The sequence below is a fragment of the Argentina anserina genome, chromosome 6, assembly GCF_933775445.1.
Source record: "Argentina anserina chromosome 6, drPotAnse1.1, whole genome shotgun sequence".
NCBI classification, from domain to species: Eukaryota; Viridiplantae; Streptophyta; class Magnoliopsida; order Rosales; family Rosaceae; genus Argentina; species Argentina anserina.
This window is the reverse complement of record NC_065877.1, coordinates 35,888,814-35,903,767: the sequence shown is the minus strand read 5'-3', so window position 1 is coordinate 35,903,767 and position 14,954 is coordinate 35,888,814. Positions and strand designations below refer to the sequence as shown.

The window sequence follows — 14,954 nt, the reverse complement described above, 5'->3', positions numbered from 1 at the left end:
TGTATCAAGTTTCTGTTACTGAAAGTAATCTAGCAATTTAGCACTTCTGAATCTAACTAGCCCTTATCATGGTTCATGAGCTTCATTATAAGAGTATCAAGCAATCACCAGAGACATTGTGAAGTACGTATTCACAACCGGGCATTTGGTCTAGTGGTATGATTCTCGCTTTGGGTGCGAGAGGTCCGGAGTTCGATTCTCCGAATGCCCCTCTTTTTTTTCCCTCCATCTTCGGCTTCTTCTTCCCCTCAGATTGCTTTACCTCTTATACCCTCCCATAAACAACAAAAGTCTTCCCCAATATCAAGTAATTCTCACCATCTCACAAGGACAAACTCGTCACAATATGAAAAAGCACCACCTACATCTTGGACACTACCTTCCCCATTTCCTCTCCTTATCCTAATCCTCTTCCTTCTTCCTTGTTCTTCTTCTCCTACTTCTTCATCTTCATCTAATTCAAACCAGAGAGTAACAATGGCAGCTTCACTGTCTACTCTCACACTCACCACTCCTTCCTACACCACCGCCACCTCCTCCTTCCCCTCCCACACTCCCAAACCCACCCTCCAATTCCCCTTCTCCCCACAAACCCCAACCCTCTCCCACCGCGCCACCCACCTCCGCCCCCTCGCCGCCGTCGCCGCCCCCGAGAAAATCGAGAAGCTCGGCGCCGACATCTCCTCCCTCACTCTCGAGGAGGCCCGCATCCTCGTCGACTACCTCCAGGACAAGCTCGGCGTCTCCGCCGCAGCCCTCGCCCCCGCCGCCGCAGTCGCCGCCGCACCCGGCCTGGGAGACGCGGCGGCCGTGGTGGAGGAGAAGACGGAGTTCGACGTGGTGATTGAGGAGGTGCCGAGCAACGCGAGAATCGCGGTGATTAAGGCGGTGAGGGCATTGACGAGCTTGGCGTTGAAGGAGGCCAAGGAGCTCATTGAAGGGCTGCCCAAGAAGTTCAAGGAGGGAGTGTCCAAGGACGACGCCGAAGACGCCAAGAAGCAGCTCGAAGCCGCCGGAGCTAAAGTCGGCATTGTCTGAGAGAGAATAAGTGCTTCTTCTTCTTCTTCTTTTTTTAGCTTAAACGCAGCTTTTGTGATTTATGTGTACTACAACGCTACTCTTTTGGAATATTTGTGTAGGGTAAAATGTGATTGATATATTTTGCTTCGGATTCGATTTCAATTGCATTTGGAATTGAGATTTTCAAGGAGAAGAAAATTTGGTTACCTGTTTGTTGGCTTTGTGTAGCTTTTGATAATGTGTTTTTGGTATGATTTTTGGGTGGAATTAGGTTGGGTTGATTGTGAGCCATTTTGAACTAATGGAGAATTGCTTCATATTTTAGCTAACTTCGTCGGGTGGTTCCAAATCCATTTTATCTGTTTATATTCACTAGCGAGACTAGGAAGGGTAGATTATTACAGGACATTTTCATTCAATGCGACTGTTGGGCACTTGGGCAGGATGAAAAGATGAAACTTCTAAGACTATGTTCCGAAACACAAACAATTTCAATCAGTGTTGATCTGCTTGAATTATGCGTCCATCGATTCGTAGGATAGAAGGGATTAAAACTAAAAGCAGGCCAGAATTTGATTAACAGAGGGGAGGAGGAAGGTGGGTTGCTGTTTATGTAATGTGAGGGGGGCCGATCAGTGAAAAAGAGCAGCTATTCTTATAAGTGAGAAAGAACAAATGCGAAAATAGTGATGAAGAACACAAACAGTGTCCTCATATTCTGCTCGAACACCAAATACAGAAAAGGATCTCACTTTCTCCTAGCACCAAATCAAGCCTACTATCCATACGTATTACGTAAGGGCAGTTGGGATTTTCTCTCACGAAGACCCACCAAAAAGCGAGATGAGCAGGATCCATGGGGTGAGGTTTGGCAACGGCTACAACTGTAGTAGCTCGTTCCGGTTATTTGACTACTATAACATCCAGTCACTAATGTGAAAGAAGCTGACATCTAGGACTTCCGGGGGCACATTTCTACCGAACTTACTTCCCGGCTACGCTTAGTAGGACCTAAACAGTTGGGATATGCCTCAGAAATAACTAGAGGGCAGCCATTCAGCAGCTACATTTCTAATCTTGGATGTGGATTCCACAGAGCAATAGACATAGCAACGAGACTGTTCTAAGCTTGGCTGTGGATTCCCAGAGCAGACATATATGAAACAGACCATACTATTAGATCCGATTATGGAAGCTCATAGACTAGCTGAACACACATTCAATACGAAAACATCCAACTGTAGTAGTACAAGTCCTCGAAAAGAATTTAAATTTCCTATAAAGTAATCGATGTAGTTCTTCCTTGTTGGTTTTAGGAACAAAGACCTCGCTTCAGTCATCAACTGGATCCTGAGGTGTCTCCTCGGCACTGCGCTTGATTGTGATGACAGGGCATTCAGCATGCTTCACGCAAAATTCACTCACAGTCCCCACAAAAACCCTACATGGAAAATAGAAAAGAGAAATTATGTGGTTAAGGGTAGACAAACAATTTGTACTAATCAATCTGGTACGCGATTACTGAAAGGATGTGAAAAGAAGTCAAAGAACACCAACTATGCGAGCACTTGAGAGCATACCTCTGGAAAGGACCAAGACCACGGCAGCCAACAACTAGAAGATCTGGCTGCAAGCGCTTTACCTCATGACAGATTACTTCTTTGGGATCACCTCTCTTGGTCCACGCTTCACAAGCAACCTACAAGCAGTCCAATATAGAGGTGTCAACTTCAAGCTGCCCAGGCACATTTCTTGCAAATGCAATCACTATATAAAGTATGTTCCAAGTCTAAATCCCAATACCCCAATAGCATGACACCTCTCAACAAAGAACTCCAGTAGATGAGCCCCTCTTGCCTTGTCTCTGCACTCTAAGCTCTTAAAATCCTCTGGTGATGCATAGATACTATCCATGTCGTCAAAACCTGATACAGAAAGAGGTGACAGATATTAATGAGCAGTAAACCAATTTAGAGTTCATGCACACTGAGAAACATAGACTAAACAAATGCCAGGGCCACAGGGTAATGAAGACAACGAAAAATATGTACATCCTCAGTTCAGATAGTCCAGGTTCAAGTATTAGAAACTGCAAGCATTCTCCCAATTGAGGAATGAGGATGCCTAGCGCTCTGCTTCAATGCCAAAACATAAACCCGGACTACCTAATCCACCGAAATGAAAGCGCCGAAGCATCTACGAACATCAGTCTCGTTCACACGGTCAGTAGCTGACCATGAAATTCATGCTCAACTACTATTGGATGTAAATCCAAAGCCCAAAGGTAAGGAGAATCTTTTTAAAATTAAGTTATTTTGTTTTCAACTCTTAGATTTACATCCAATGGTGATTGAGCATGAATTTCATGGTCAGCCACTGACCGTGTGAATGGAACTGCTACGAACATTGTCCATACAATAATGCACCACCGAAACAAACTCGTCACTGTAAATTCAACACCTTACGCTCATGTTCAACACACGGACACTCAACACCAACTGGATTATAAAGCCGCATATAACCAAGGCACAATATTAACATGTCACAAAGTACAGAGAGTAATGATCAATTCTCGAAACACCTCCAACTCAAATCAAATTTCTAGATTAAACACAAATCGAAAAAATTAATCATCACCTTAACTCCTTAATACATGATTAAAGATTCCACTGCATAACTTCAGAAACAGGATATACAAAATGAGAGACTAGTCAAACAACACACACAGTAATTAGTCAAATTCATCACAAACAATCACCACTCAGCTACTTAAAGCAGCGATTCTTTAATTTCTTGATCAGGCTACAACTACGAGCGCAGTAAACAATCACCGGCGGTAAAATTTCTCAGTAAAAAAAAACAAAGAGTAAGGTAATTGAGAGAGAGAGGCACCGTCTTCGTCAGGAACTTGGACATGGAGGAAGAGAAGCTTGAAGCCGGAGGTGTTGGAGCGGACGATCTTGTCCAGAGTCCACTCGAAGGCTTTGCGGCTGCTTATGGAGGCGTGCGGGTAGCCCTTGATCGTCGACTCGTTCACTCCCATCAGTATCCGAGTCGGTGCCGCACTCGCCATCTTCTTCTTCTTCCAACTCGTTCACTGAGTCACTCACTCTTCTCTCACAGTCGACTCGCTCGGCTTCTTTCTTTTTCTCGAAGTCTAGAATATCATTTTCTTCCTTTTTTTTTTTTGTTTTATAAGCGGTGCCTTCGCTGGACAGGTGTAACGGATTAAAGGAGGACGGACAGGTGGCGAAAGAAGAGAGGGGTACAGAACAAGAGGGCAGGGGACTCGAAACCCCGACGCTACCCCAATAATGGCGTTAATGGGTATGGTCCAACGTCCAAAGTCAACAATTTTTGGTAATGTTTATCTTTACTCTAATAAGTAATAACCTAAGCAGGGCGTTAGAGCTTGTTAACTTTTTTTTTACCCAAATATCTCAGATAGATTTAAAAAAATTATGAACAAATAAAATCATAAGGACAAGCCAGATAATTACAAAATATTTATTAATTATGAAATTAAAATAAACTCATTCCATAAATCTTTATTTTCACTCCCACTATATATTTTATAAACAACATCTTTTTATAAAATCAACCGTAATTTTTAACAATTTTCTAAAAATAAAGAATTTACACATGTTGAGTGGCTAGTATAATTTAGGACACTTACTAATTCTACACACACGACTCGAGATAAAAATTTAGGTCACAAACCATTTTTAAGATAATTGTCTAATACAAACAAATTGATTTTAAAATGACAAGTATGTTTTGTAATATCTTATATTCAACATGCATCGATATTATTTCTGTATTTAGAAGTGTTGTGGGAAGAACGCAGTGACTTAATTTTTAGAACAAGTGGAAATGATCGAGTTAAAACTTCATTGCCGGGGAGAAGGCAAGAGTTTGTGTTGTGTCATGTATACAGAATTATGAAAGATAAAACATTGGGAAGCAATCCCCAATGTCCCTATGATAGTCATCGCTAAGGCACCTAAGAATTAAGATGTGGACATTAGGCATATCTTGATAACCATAAACACCATATATAACATTGATGGCGTCCCGAACAATTATTCAACTGTGTTCGTCATTTCTTCTTGACAGTCTTCACAATAATAAAGATCGATTTCATAGCACAAACTACGATCTATGGATTTGGCAACAGAATAACTGTACCAAACGTAAAGCATATAAACGTACACGTACTGCCGTATATGATCACTCAGCTACAAATAATTACTGCCATAGAAATAGTGACTGGCATGATCAGGGCCACAGTCGGATCATCGATTGCAGGTGTTTTCTATGGTTGTCACTGAATAGAATTGGGCTCCAAAAAGCACTGGTGCTCCGTCGTCGTCATCACTACCGGCTTCTGGTCTGGTTATAAAAGCCAGCCAGCCCCTGTATCAACGTCAATGTACATGATAGAATAATATTGGAGATTTTCCGATGAGTAATATTTTGTTGAGGACTAAAAACTTCATTATTAATCATACATATATTTTAATTATATTTTTTCATCAAAACGGTTTAGATTTTAGATTTATATAAGTAGATTATTTGTATAAATTTTCATCTCAACTAGTCTTCAACAAGATAATTCTCATTTTAAACGTTTTTCAACCAACCAACATATCAAATGGAATGATTTAAGGCCAATCTCTATGATCGAAGCCTCAAAACGCTTCAAGCTCCCTCCCACACATCCGGTGCTCTCAGAAAGCCTACAGCTTTCCTTTTGTGGATTGTGATTTGTAAAATGTCAATCTGTTTCCTACACTCTTCATCTAAATGATGACCAACCATTACTCGGTTCTTGAATTGACGAACTCACAAAAGAAAATAACCCCACTCCAAACCATATGAAGTAATTTGTGGATTGTATGATTTTTTGTTCCACAACAACCGATCAAACAGCTTGCAAATTACTTTCTTTACGGATTGCTCTATTTAACGTACACAACTTCATTTACGACTTGTTAAACACTTCGATGTAACTCAAATCCGACTCATTGACAGCTCGACTCGAATCAAATCATTTCAGCAACAAATCCATGAATGGATGATGTGAAGTTTTCCCTTGGCAGCATGCTGCCTTCTGCTCATCAATCATCTCCTCTCCTTTTTCTTTTCTCTGTAAGTCTGTAACACCAACACTGTACAAATCCATACTTAAACCGCAAGAACCTGGACACAACAAATTGGGAAAAAATAAAATAAAATTGCTAACATTATGAATCACTAAAGGAAAGTTTAATTAGGAAACTGGTGTGAAGGCTCTGATTAATTCATCTTGATCAATACAATCCATAACAACAATTCATGTCCCCTAATTGGACTTTCCCTGCACAGCCTGAACACCCCCACCACTAAACGAAACCCTCCCAAAACCCAAGTGCCCTACCTGGTACAATTCCAACCATACCCTCTCTGCACTACTCACACAGTCCTCCTCTTCCTCCTTCTCCTCCTCCCGATCATCAAACCCGAACGCATAGCACGCTATCTCCGCCGGCAACTCCTCCTCCACCGCGCACCGCCTCTGCCGGTGACTACTACTACCACTCATCTGACCACAATGCTTCGTCTTCTTCTTACTCTTGCACTTTTGCTTCGACTTCCGTGTCTGCCCCTGGCTCTTGATCTTGTTCTTGTTCTTGCCTAACCTCAAACACCTCCTCCCTACCATCCACGGCACTTTGACGAAAACCAGAGTCAAAAGGTTGACCAGCGCGCAGGGACAGCAGCACAGCGCCACGCAATCGGCGATCATGCCGGCGCTGCATGACCGGCAGTACTTCCCGGAACACTCGACACGATCACCGGCGCCGTCGTCGTCGTCGTCTACAGGGTAGCGGCTCTTCTTCGCTCTGCTGATTGCGGTGGCTGCACTGTCCGATGAGCTCGACTCCGGTGACTGCCCATCGTTGTGTTTACGTGGCAGCGGAGGAGTCGGGCTCTGGTGACCCATTAAGGGTTGCGGATTACTTGACCCGTGTTTTAAACCTGGAAGCGAATAAGAGAAAGAGAGAGTGAGTCTTTACCGAGTTTCAGGGGAAGAGGAAGGCCAGGCCATTCCTGATTTTCTGTGGACCTTTATACGATGTTATTCTCATGCATCAAATTTTCACCTGGTAATTTTGAGGGTGGGTGAAATCGGTAATATAAGTAATTTTTATTTTTACCGGGTAAATGATCAGGGAAACCCGCAGTTAACAACAGGTAACAGAAGTTGAACCATGATGAAACTCAAATCATATTCAACCTTATACCATTTATCAAACATGCATAGATACACTCGATAAAGAGATCGACTAGCTAGCAAAGTATCTAAAATCATATTAAAACTCATGCAACAAATATGGACTGTAATTCAGAATCCAACATCCATGGATTGAGAACTAAAATTTTTCTGAATTATTTGGTGTTTCTTATCGATTTCAAGACTGATGTAACATTAACAAGTCATTGAATCTATATCGATACTGGGTGAATAACCTTGTGAGTTGAAATTTATTCATTTCCCTCGGTATCCTTTGTTGTAATTAGACACCTTAGCACAACCATGATTTCGATGCTCTCGGTAGGTGAGCAAGTTGGTATATTTCAATAGATGTATTGAATTTTAGAGCTGAAAACAATATCGGTACATAAAAGTGTGTAGTAACCACGATCTTAATTATCGAAATTTAAGTGGATCCAAAGTGATTGACCATTGACTGACTCAAATAATTCTCTCTAGCCTACAATTTCTAGGGCTGTCCTAACACAATCACTTTGTAGAGGGCAAGGATAAGTATAAGCGAAATTGAACGTTAGCTGTTAAAGTGAATATGAGTGGGTAACAGTCATTTTCCTTTTAATGCAAAGCAGCAAAATGTTATGTTGAAAATGGTATAATGGAGACATGGAGTAATACGAGACAGACTAGGGTAGAGACCAAAACTATGAATGGGTTTTTATTTTCTCTAGTTGTAATTTTCAGAAATAAGATGATAACTCCATGTCCCATCCCTAATTTGGCTTTGCAACATTTCCATGTTCAGTCCTATCCATCGACCCTACCCTCTTTACTTGCTTTCTTGTCGAAATAATTATTACTATAACTCTTCAATTCCATTTGTATTTAAAGTGTTACATCATTGAAAATTCTGCTAACTTAGTTTAGGAAAATTATCATAATTTCCTTTAATCGTACCTTTAGTCTTACGGAATGAAACAAAATCTGTTGATTAGTTTCTGGGTTTCACATTGGTAAACACATGGAAGTTGAACTCATTTCTGTTCGAACATGCTTACATGCACTATGAATGGCCAAGTGATTTCATTTCACCGGTTTATCCTAGTACTTTTAGTGCATGCCAAACAAAGGTTGGATTTATTTAGAGTAAAACTAAATCATGGTAAAAGCCAACTGCTGAAGGAGGTGGAAAGAAAACATACTTGGGAAAGTTTCAAAATATTTGTCAGAATTGGTATGTGATTCGAAATGATATACCTTAGAAGTGTGACAGTGAAAAAAGGTAAGATGCTATCAGTATTCCAGTTTGCTGTAAGGTATCATATAACGTCTATCCTTGAGATTTCAAGACAGTAGCTACTACCAACATCAAGACGTGCAATTATACCAGTGAGATCAGGCTAGTAGAAGATGAGGACAAGAGATTTTTTCTTTTGTTCTTCTTTAATTTGTGTCTGAAAGATTATAAATAGATATATATGGAGTGGAGAAATCATGTCTGTAATAACCCTCGTTTTCAAACAATATTTGAATTGAATTAAATTCTATTAAGTTGTGAAGTTTGATTTAAACCGAATATAATTGTTTGCAAACGTTACGAAACGGGAACGGAAACGTTCCGAGAACGTTTAATAAGAAAACGTTACGTTTCCGAACGAATTTATCGACTTTTATTTCGTCGCTCGGTTGTGAAAACTTTCTGCACGGAAGTTGTAGAGCTCGTCGATACGAGTTCGTGGATATGTGACGCGTTCGAATCGAACGTCGGAGGTAAAAGTTATTAACGTCGGAAGTTAGTTTCCGATTTGGAAACTAGTATAAATAGGTAATTATAGGATTAGGGTTTCCTTAATCAGAAACCCTCATCTCACTTCTCTCTCTCTTTCCGCCGCTCTCTCTTTTCTCTCTCTCTCTCGGCTCTCTCTCTCTCTCTCTTCTCGAGCTTCTCCCTCTCCCTCTCGACCCCGAGCTCTCTCCCTCTCTTGGTTCACTCTCTCCCCTATCGTGCCTCTACCCGAGTCTCTCCCACTCACCGGTTCACTTCCTCTCTCTCTCACACACCGATTTGCTCACTCGCGCCTCCTCTCGGCTCACCTACGATTCGCCGCCCTCCGAGTACGGTGCTCCTCACCGACGACAGCTGTGACTTCACCACCACGATGCGACCACCCCACAAGCAAGGCGCAGTCCCGGCGACACCGTGAAGCTCGGCGTGGCTCTCGGGATCCAAATACAGTCGATCCGATCCAATCAACGAATCAAATCGTGTTTTAGGTATGGGTTGGTTAAATTCGATTGTTGGAATTGTTGGTCGTGTATTTGTGATTGTATTTGGAAGGTTTTGAAGTAGATCGGAAGTGGTTAGAATAGATGGTTACCGCCGCCTAGAGGCGGCGCGTGGGAGTGCGTGGGCTAGTTTAGGAGGGTTTGTGGTGGTGGGAGGGAAGAGGAGGAGGAGGAGGAGAGAATCACGGCGGCGGTGGCATCACACGCGCCTTGGTTGGCGTCGGCGCGTGGGCCCCACGCGCTGCCGGCCGGAGGTGGCGCGTGTGCCACACGCGCCGCCGTGTGAGGCGGTGTAATTAGTTTTGACTGAAGGGGTATTTTGGTAATTTACTGTGTACGGTAAATGTAAATGTAATTTTTATTTACTACGGTAAATGTAATTAAATTTTACCTTCGGTAAATGTAAATATAAATTACTTTCAGTAAATGTAAAAAGTAATTTTGTAAAAGGGTAATTTAGTAAATTTTATTTACTGAATTTGTATTTACATTTAAATCGTACGTATACGTACAGAAATACGTATTAATATTTATACGTACAGAAATACGTATTAAATATTTATACGTACAGAAATACGTATTATTATTTATACGTACAGAAATACGTATATAGTACTTATACGTACAGAAATACGTATATAGTACTTATACGTACAGAAATACGTATTAATTGAGTATTGTACAGTAACCGTGAATAGTGAATAGTGAACAGTAACTTCGTAAAACCGAAAATTGCTGAACAGTAACCGATTATTACTGTTTCGGCATTTAAAGGTTACGAAACGATTCTAAATTCTTTTCTTATCTGTTCAAGGTGATCATTAAATCGAGGAAAGGAATATCATCGGGAATTGTGGAATCACGCTCGAGTCGATAAGGTGAGTAAAATCTCACTGAATTACGAATCTACCCTCGTGGTGATTCAACAATTTTGCATGTGTGTTTATTTTAATGAATTACAACATGTATATAACTTAGTGGACTACGTATATATAGTATAATGGTAATAAATACATATATATATATAGTTCATTAAATTACATACTGTTATTAATTCATTAAAAATAGTCATTTCGGTGACAGAAAAATTGTGCATGTGTGATTTTAATGGTACGATATGATTGAGATTATCGTACGTAATTTTTCAGGTGTTTATGAAATATGACATGTATATGATATAGTGGACTATGTATATATTGTATAAATGGTAAATAAATACGAATATATATAGTTTGCTATATAATATACTGTTATGATTTTTATTATGATATATTGTGAAAGTTTTAAAACGTACAATATGATGAGTGATTATTGTACATGATTTTATCACAGGAAAATGTGAAATATTGTGATTTGTCTTCGGACGTGATGTGTGGTGCAATATGATGTGAGATTATTGTACATGTGATTTTATCACGGAAAATGTGAAATATTGTGATTTGTCTTCGGACGTGATGTGTGGTACAATATGATGTGAGATTATTGTACATGTGAGGCAAGTCGGAACCTAGCCTTTGGCCGGGCGAAAGTTACGATACAGTTAGAGCTCTAGTCTGTCTGCCATAGTACTGCATGGGAGGTAACGGGTGGTTATCTGCTCATGGGTACTCAGCTTGTTTTGGATGTTGGGTGGCGGGTGGTTACCCAACATCAGCGGTATACTAAGTGAGGGGTAACAGATGTGTACCAGCGCTCATTAGTTACCATTTTGTGAAAATATTAGAATAACCAGATGGGTTGCTCGTTTTCTCATGATTTTCTTTATACTGTGTTGATGTGGAGTTGTGTCTTTTATGAGACGAGAGTTATTTCAATATTTTACTCATACGAGCTGTAAAGCTTACCGGGTTTGTGTTGCAATCCCGGTGCACCAATTTCAATGGTGTAGGGGATACTTCCGCAGGTGCTGAGTAGTGGTGATTGAGTGACGACTCCGAAGACTCGAAGTCGATCGCATCCAGTCGTGGTGAGGTTCCATCGTGGATTGTGTGTGAGATTTGGTGTGATTTTATTTGTGAGGTTGTTGTGAGGATTATACAATTCCATTTGTTATATGTTGAATTATCATTTGGTTTGTAATAATCGGCTTGACTGAGTTATGTTTTAAACTCAGAGGTGATCCGCTGTGACATTAAAATGATTTCGAATTCATTGAGATTATTTTGTGTTTAACGATTTTAAAATTTTGAGTTTTTAAGCTTGAAATTTTAGGGTCGTTACAGTCAGCCAAGTTAGTTTAAGAAAATCATTTTTTATCTAATGAAATAACCGTTACGGCCATTAGTCCGTGAGGTAAAAAAACTGTTTGATTTCGATAAAACAAAACGTTGTAAGGTCTCAACACTAATGTGACTAAGGAAAATGTCATCTTCCCACCAAATGATTCACTTAAGAGCAAGCCTAAGAGTTAAAAAGCATTACTCCCAACTGAAAGCTAACAATGTCATCTTAGTTGTGATGCAAGCTCACTTCATGTCTCTGCCATTTTTCTCTAAGGTTGGTTTAGAAACTAGCTAGCCACTCAACTAAAATTAGTAAATGTGATTACCAGCTAGAATAAGGGTTAGAATAATGCTACGTACCCCCATTGAATTTTGAGTTTTGACGATTATCTTTATCTTTTAAAAACTCTGTCTTTACATGTTAGGGAACAGCAGAAAAAGAAAACAATATCAATTTCACGTTAGCAGATTCTCTGAACACGAAAACCAAAACTCATGAGGTGGGGGAGTTTTCAGATTTGGTAAAAAACTATTGCAGGAAACCCAATTAAAGTTGTTTGATTTTGTTAAAAATGGAGAAGTATGATGTCATTACATTTATGATACAGTGATAAAATTTCAGTTTCTGGGTGGATCTGAGAATCTGAGATGATGAGAATATCAACTAGACCAGACTGGTTGAGACTTGAGAATCAAAGGAAAATAAAATAAGAGGTAGCCATGTTCTGTAGAACTGTACTACCACTACTAGTTAGCTACTCGCCAATATAACTAAAAGCTGCATTGGTTTTTATCTGTTAATGGTTTTGTTTCTGAAAACCGATCAACAGTGAAGGCTCCCGAAAGATCAGAGAGACAATGACTTTCTACCCGAGCAGAATAGTTTTACAAGGAAAAGGCTAAACAAGTAAAACAGTAGTGGGGCCGCCGATCCACAGTAAATTGGCCAATCATCAACAAAAGATTAAATTTAGAGTACACTGCTCACTAGTCACTATCATGATCGAGCATCATAAGCTTTCACTGATATGCATGGAATAATATGATCAAGAGTGAGACTCATATCCTAAATGATGCACATTCTTGATTCGCAGAGGTCAATGCGGCAGAAGTGAGAATGAGTTTAGATCATTGATATGCAAATGGAAATGTATATGCATGACATGAAACATTCTTTATCAACAGAGAAATGAACATGAATTTAAATCATTGAAATGAAAATGGGAAATGTATATGACATATAGAAGAAGAACGCACCTTGATTGGAGCTGGAATGAGAATGATGATGGTTCTGAGAAAGCTTGGTCTCTTTGTGTAGCAATAGAAGAACCAAAAGAAGAAGACGAAGAAGAATATTGTGTGATCTGATCTGAAAGAGCTTCAAGTCATCGAGATATATATCCTGTTCTGATTTGCTTATATAAGTGGGATTGTTCTGCTGCAAAAGCAGAATCAGCACTCAACTCGATCTCTTTCTCTCCCTTTCAGATGATCGAGGTGATCGAGGACTCTGGTTTTGCTTTTCTACGATGAATTGTTTAGTACTGTAGCTACTGACTTGCAAGCTTTCTTTTTGTTGAAATTAAAAGCAAAAGATTTTCTTATATTTATAACTCTGTCGAGAACTGGAGATAGATTAAAGAAATGGGAAATTAAATTAGTAGTCGTCACAGAGAGAGAGAGAGAGAGAGAGAGAGAGAGAGATGCGAGATGGGGCATTGGTTTTTGTTTTCATGAGTGAGTGAGTACCGATGAGCTTAACTGGTAGAGACAGAGCGAATATAGGGAACTGTTCCAATCTTACCAAGCTCGGCTTCCACTCTTGGACTTTTATTTGTAGATTTCGGACCTTCTTGCTCTCTTTGATTTGAATGCGAGTATTAATGCATGCAATTAGGGCTCTTGTGGTTGCAATTCCAAACAAAATGATCTCCATCATGAACCGAGTTTCTTATAAATGAAAATAAAACTGAAGCAAAATCATGGGATTGTCTATGATACTCGATGTAGGCTATGTATACAAAATCTTAAGTTGACAATTGATTTTACTTCATTTATCTTGCTCACAGTACAATAATGTTCGCATGATTTTGGAATACATAGAATACTCACAGTACAATAATGTTCGTATGATTTCAAAATACATAGAACGCATTAGGGCACCGAATGTTTTTTCTTGTAACGCTAAAATATAAGTCTTATGGCTGTTACTGGTCTCAATTGAAAACAAAATAGAACCAAACTCGACCCTACTTTTTTTAAGTTCCCATAAGGGCATTGCATGATTTCATTAAACAAATGGTGGTAGCTAGCTAGGATGAGGAATATCGTTATATATTTGTATGACCAGCTAGCACAATGTTACTGTATGCATGTCCTTTGTTCGATCGCAAGTTTCAACCAGACCTAGGGGCCTAGCCACCTTTCCGTCACACACACACACACACGTTCACAATATTATTCAACTTCATTCAACATCAACATTAAACAAATACCAATCATGAATCATGACCACCACTATGCATGTCGATCCATCAAGGTTGTTCATGAATTTATATCGATCTAAGCAAGACGTCTTACTCGTTACTAAATGTGTTCCCTATACCTTATAGTGTTTCTAAAAACACCATTATCAACTACTTACTCGTTAGCACCATATAACTTTTACAGTTTTACTAATCGCAGTGCTCCATTTAGTTACCAATGGAGAATCGTCACTAAAACTTTTCTTTTTATAGAATTTTTTTTGGTGAGAGTTTAATTACGCTACACCACTATCAGCATGACAAACTCACAACTTCAAGTCTGAAAGACTTACGACATACACGTATTTATTACATAACTCTCAAATATGGATTTTCGTATGAGAATTTATAAATTGCGAACGTTGAGACTTGCTAACAGCAGGAATCAAATCTATGTGGGTGATACACCTTCAGTCCACCCTTGCCAACTGAGCCAAAACTTGGCTCGTCACTTAAAACTTATGCCAATGGAGATTCGTCACTTTTAAGTCGATAGAAATGAATCTCATATATTGTGGGCTCAAACTATGGGCTCACTGTGGTTGTTAAACCCTAAAAGCCCAACCTCAAAGCTATATATAGTGGCGCAAGAAGCAAACATAAAACTCATTCGTAAAACCCTAGTAGAAAAAGGTTCGCCTCTGT

The 14,954-nt window shown here is 39.7% G+C and overlaps 3 protein-coding genes and 1 non-coding gene across 4 annotated transcripts; 2 read left to right on the top strand and 2 right to left on the bottom strand.

Annotated features, from left to right (window-relative positions):
- The first annotated feature begins 139 nt into the window (after positions 1-139).
- Positions 140-211, top strand: TRNAP-UGG (transfer RNA proline (anticodon UGG)). The gene has a single exon. It is a non-coding gene; the product is annotated as a tRNA-Pro (tRNA).
- Positions 212-423: 212 nt separating this feature from the next.
- On the top strand, positions 424-1,173 carry LOC126799166 (50S ribosomal protein L12, chloroplastic-like). The gene has a single exon (XM_050526300.1). The coding sequence runs from the start codon at positions 478-480 to the stop codon at positions 1,036-1,038; it is 561 nt and encodes a 186-aa protein (XP_050382257.1). The 5' UTR covers positions 424-477; the 3' UTR covers positions 1,039-1,173.
- Positions 1,174-2,221: 1,048 nt separating this feature from the next.
- Positions 2,222-4,164, bottom strand: LOC126799379 (universal stress protein A-like protein). Its single transcript, XM_050526578.1, has 4 exons — positions 3,913-4,164; positions 2,824-2,945; positions 2,601-2,719; positions 2,222-2,461 (listed from the first exon to the last, which is right to left on the bottom strand). The coding sequence occupies exons 1-4, from the start codon at positions 4,091-4,093 to the stop codon at positions 2,353-2,355; spliced, it is 531 nt and encodes a 176-aa protein (XP_050382535.1). The 5' UTR covers positions 4,094-4,164; the 3' UTR covers positions 2,222-2,352.
- A 2,190-nt stretch (positions 4,165-6,354) lies between these two features.
- LOC126800125 (uncharacterized) lies at positions 6,355-13,236 on the bottom strand. Its single transcript, XM_050527412.1, has 2 exons — positions 13,042-13,236; positions 6,355-7,041 (listed from the first exon to the last, which is right to left on the bottom strand). Exon 2 carries the CDS (start codon positions 7,004-7,006, stop codon positions 6,365-6,367), a length of 642 nt encoding a protein of 213 aa, XP_050383369.1. The 5' UTR covers positions 7,007-7,041; positions 13,042-13,236; the 3' UTR covers positions 6,355-6,364.
- Between the last annotated feature and the right edge of the window lie 1,718 nt (positions 13,237-14,954).

Excerpts from the sequence above, each read along its gene's own strand:
- LOC126799166 (XM_050526300.1), top strand. The coding sequence starts at position 478 with ATGGCAGCTTCACTGTCTACTCTCACACTCACCACTCCTTCCTACACC.
- LOC126799379 (XM_050526578.1), bottom strand. The coding sequence starts at position 4,093 with ATGGCGAGTGCGGCACCGACTCGGATACTGATGGGAGTGAACGAGTCG. Across the intron at positions 2,720-2,823 it reads AGAGGTGTCATGCTATTGGG|GTTGCTTGTGAAGCGTGGAC; the intron begins GTATTGGGATTT and ends GACTGCTTGTAG. Across the intron at positions 2,462-2,600 it reads GGTCTTGGTCCTTTCCAGAG|GGTTTTTGTGGGGACTGTGA; the intron begins GTATGCTCTCAA and ends TTTTCCATGTAG.
- LOC126800125 (XM_050527412.1), bottom strand. The coding sequence starts at position 7,006 with ATGGGTCACCAGAGCCCGACTCCTCCGCTGCCACGTAAACACAACGAT.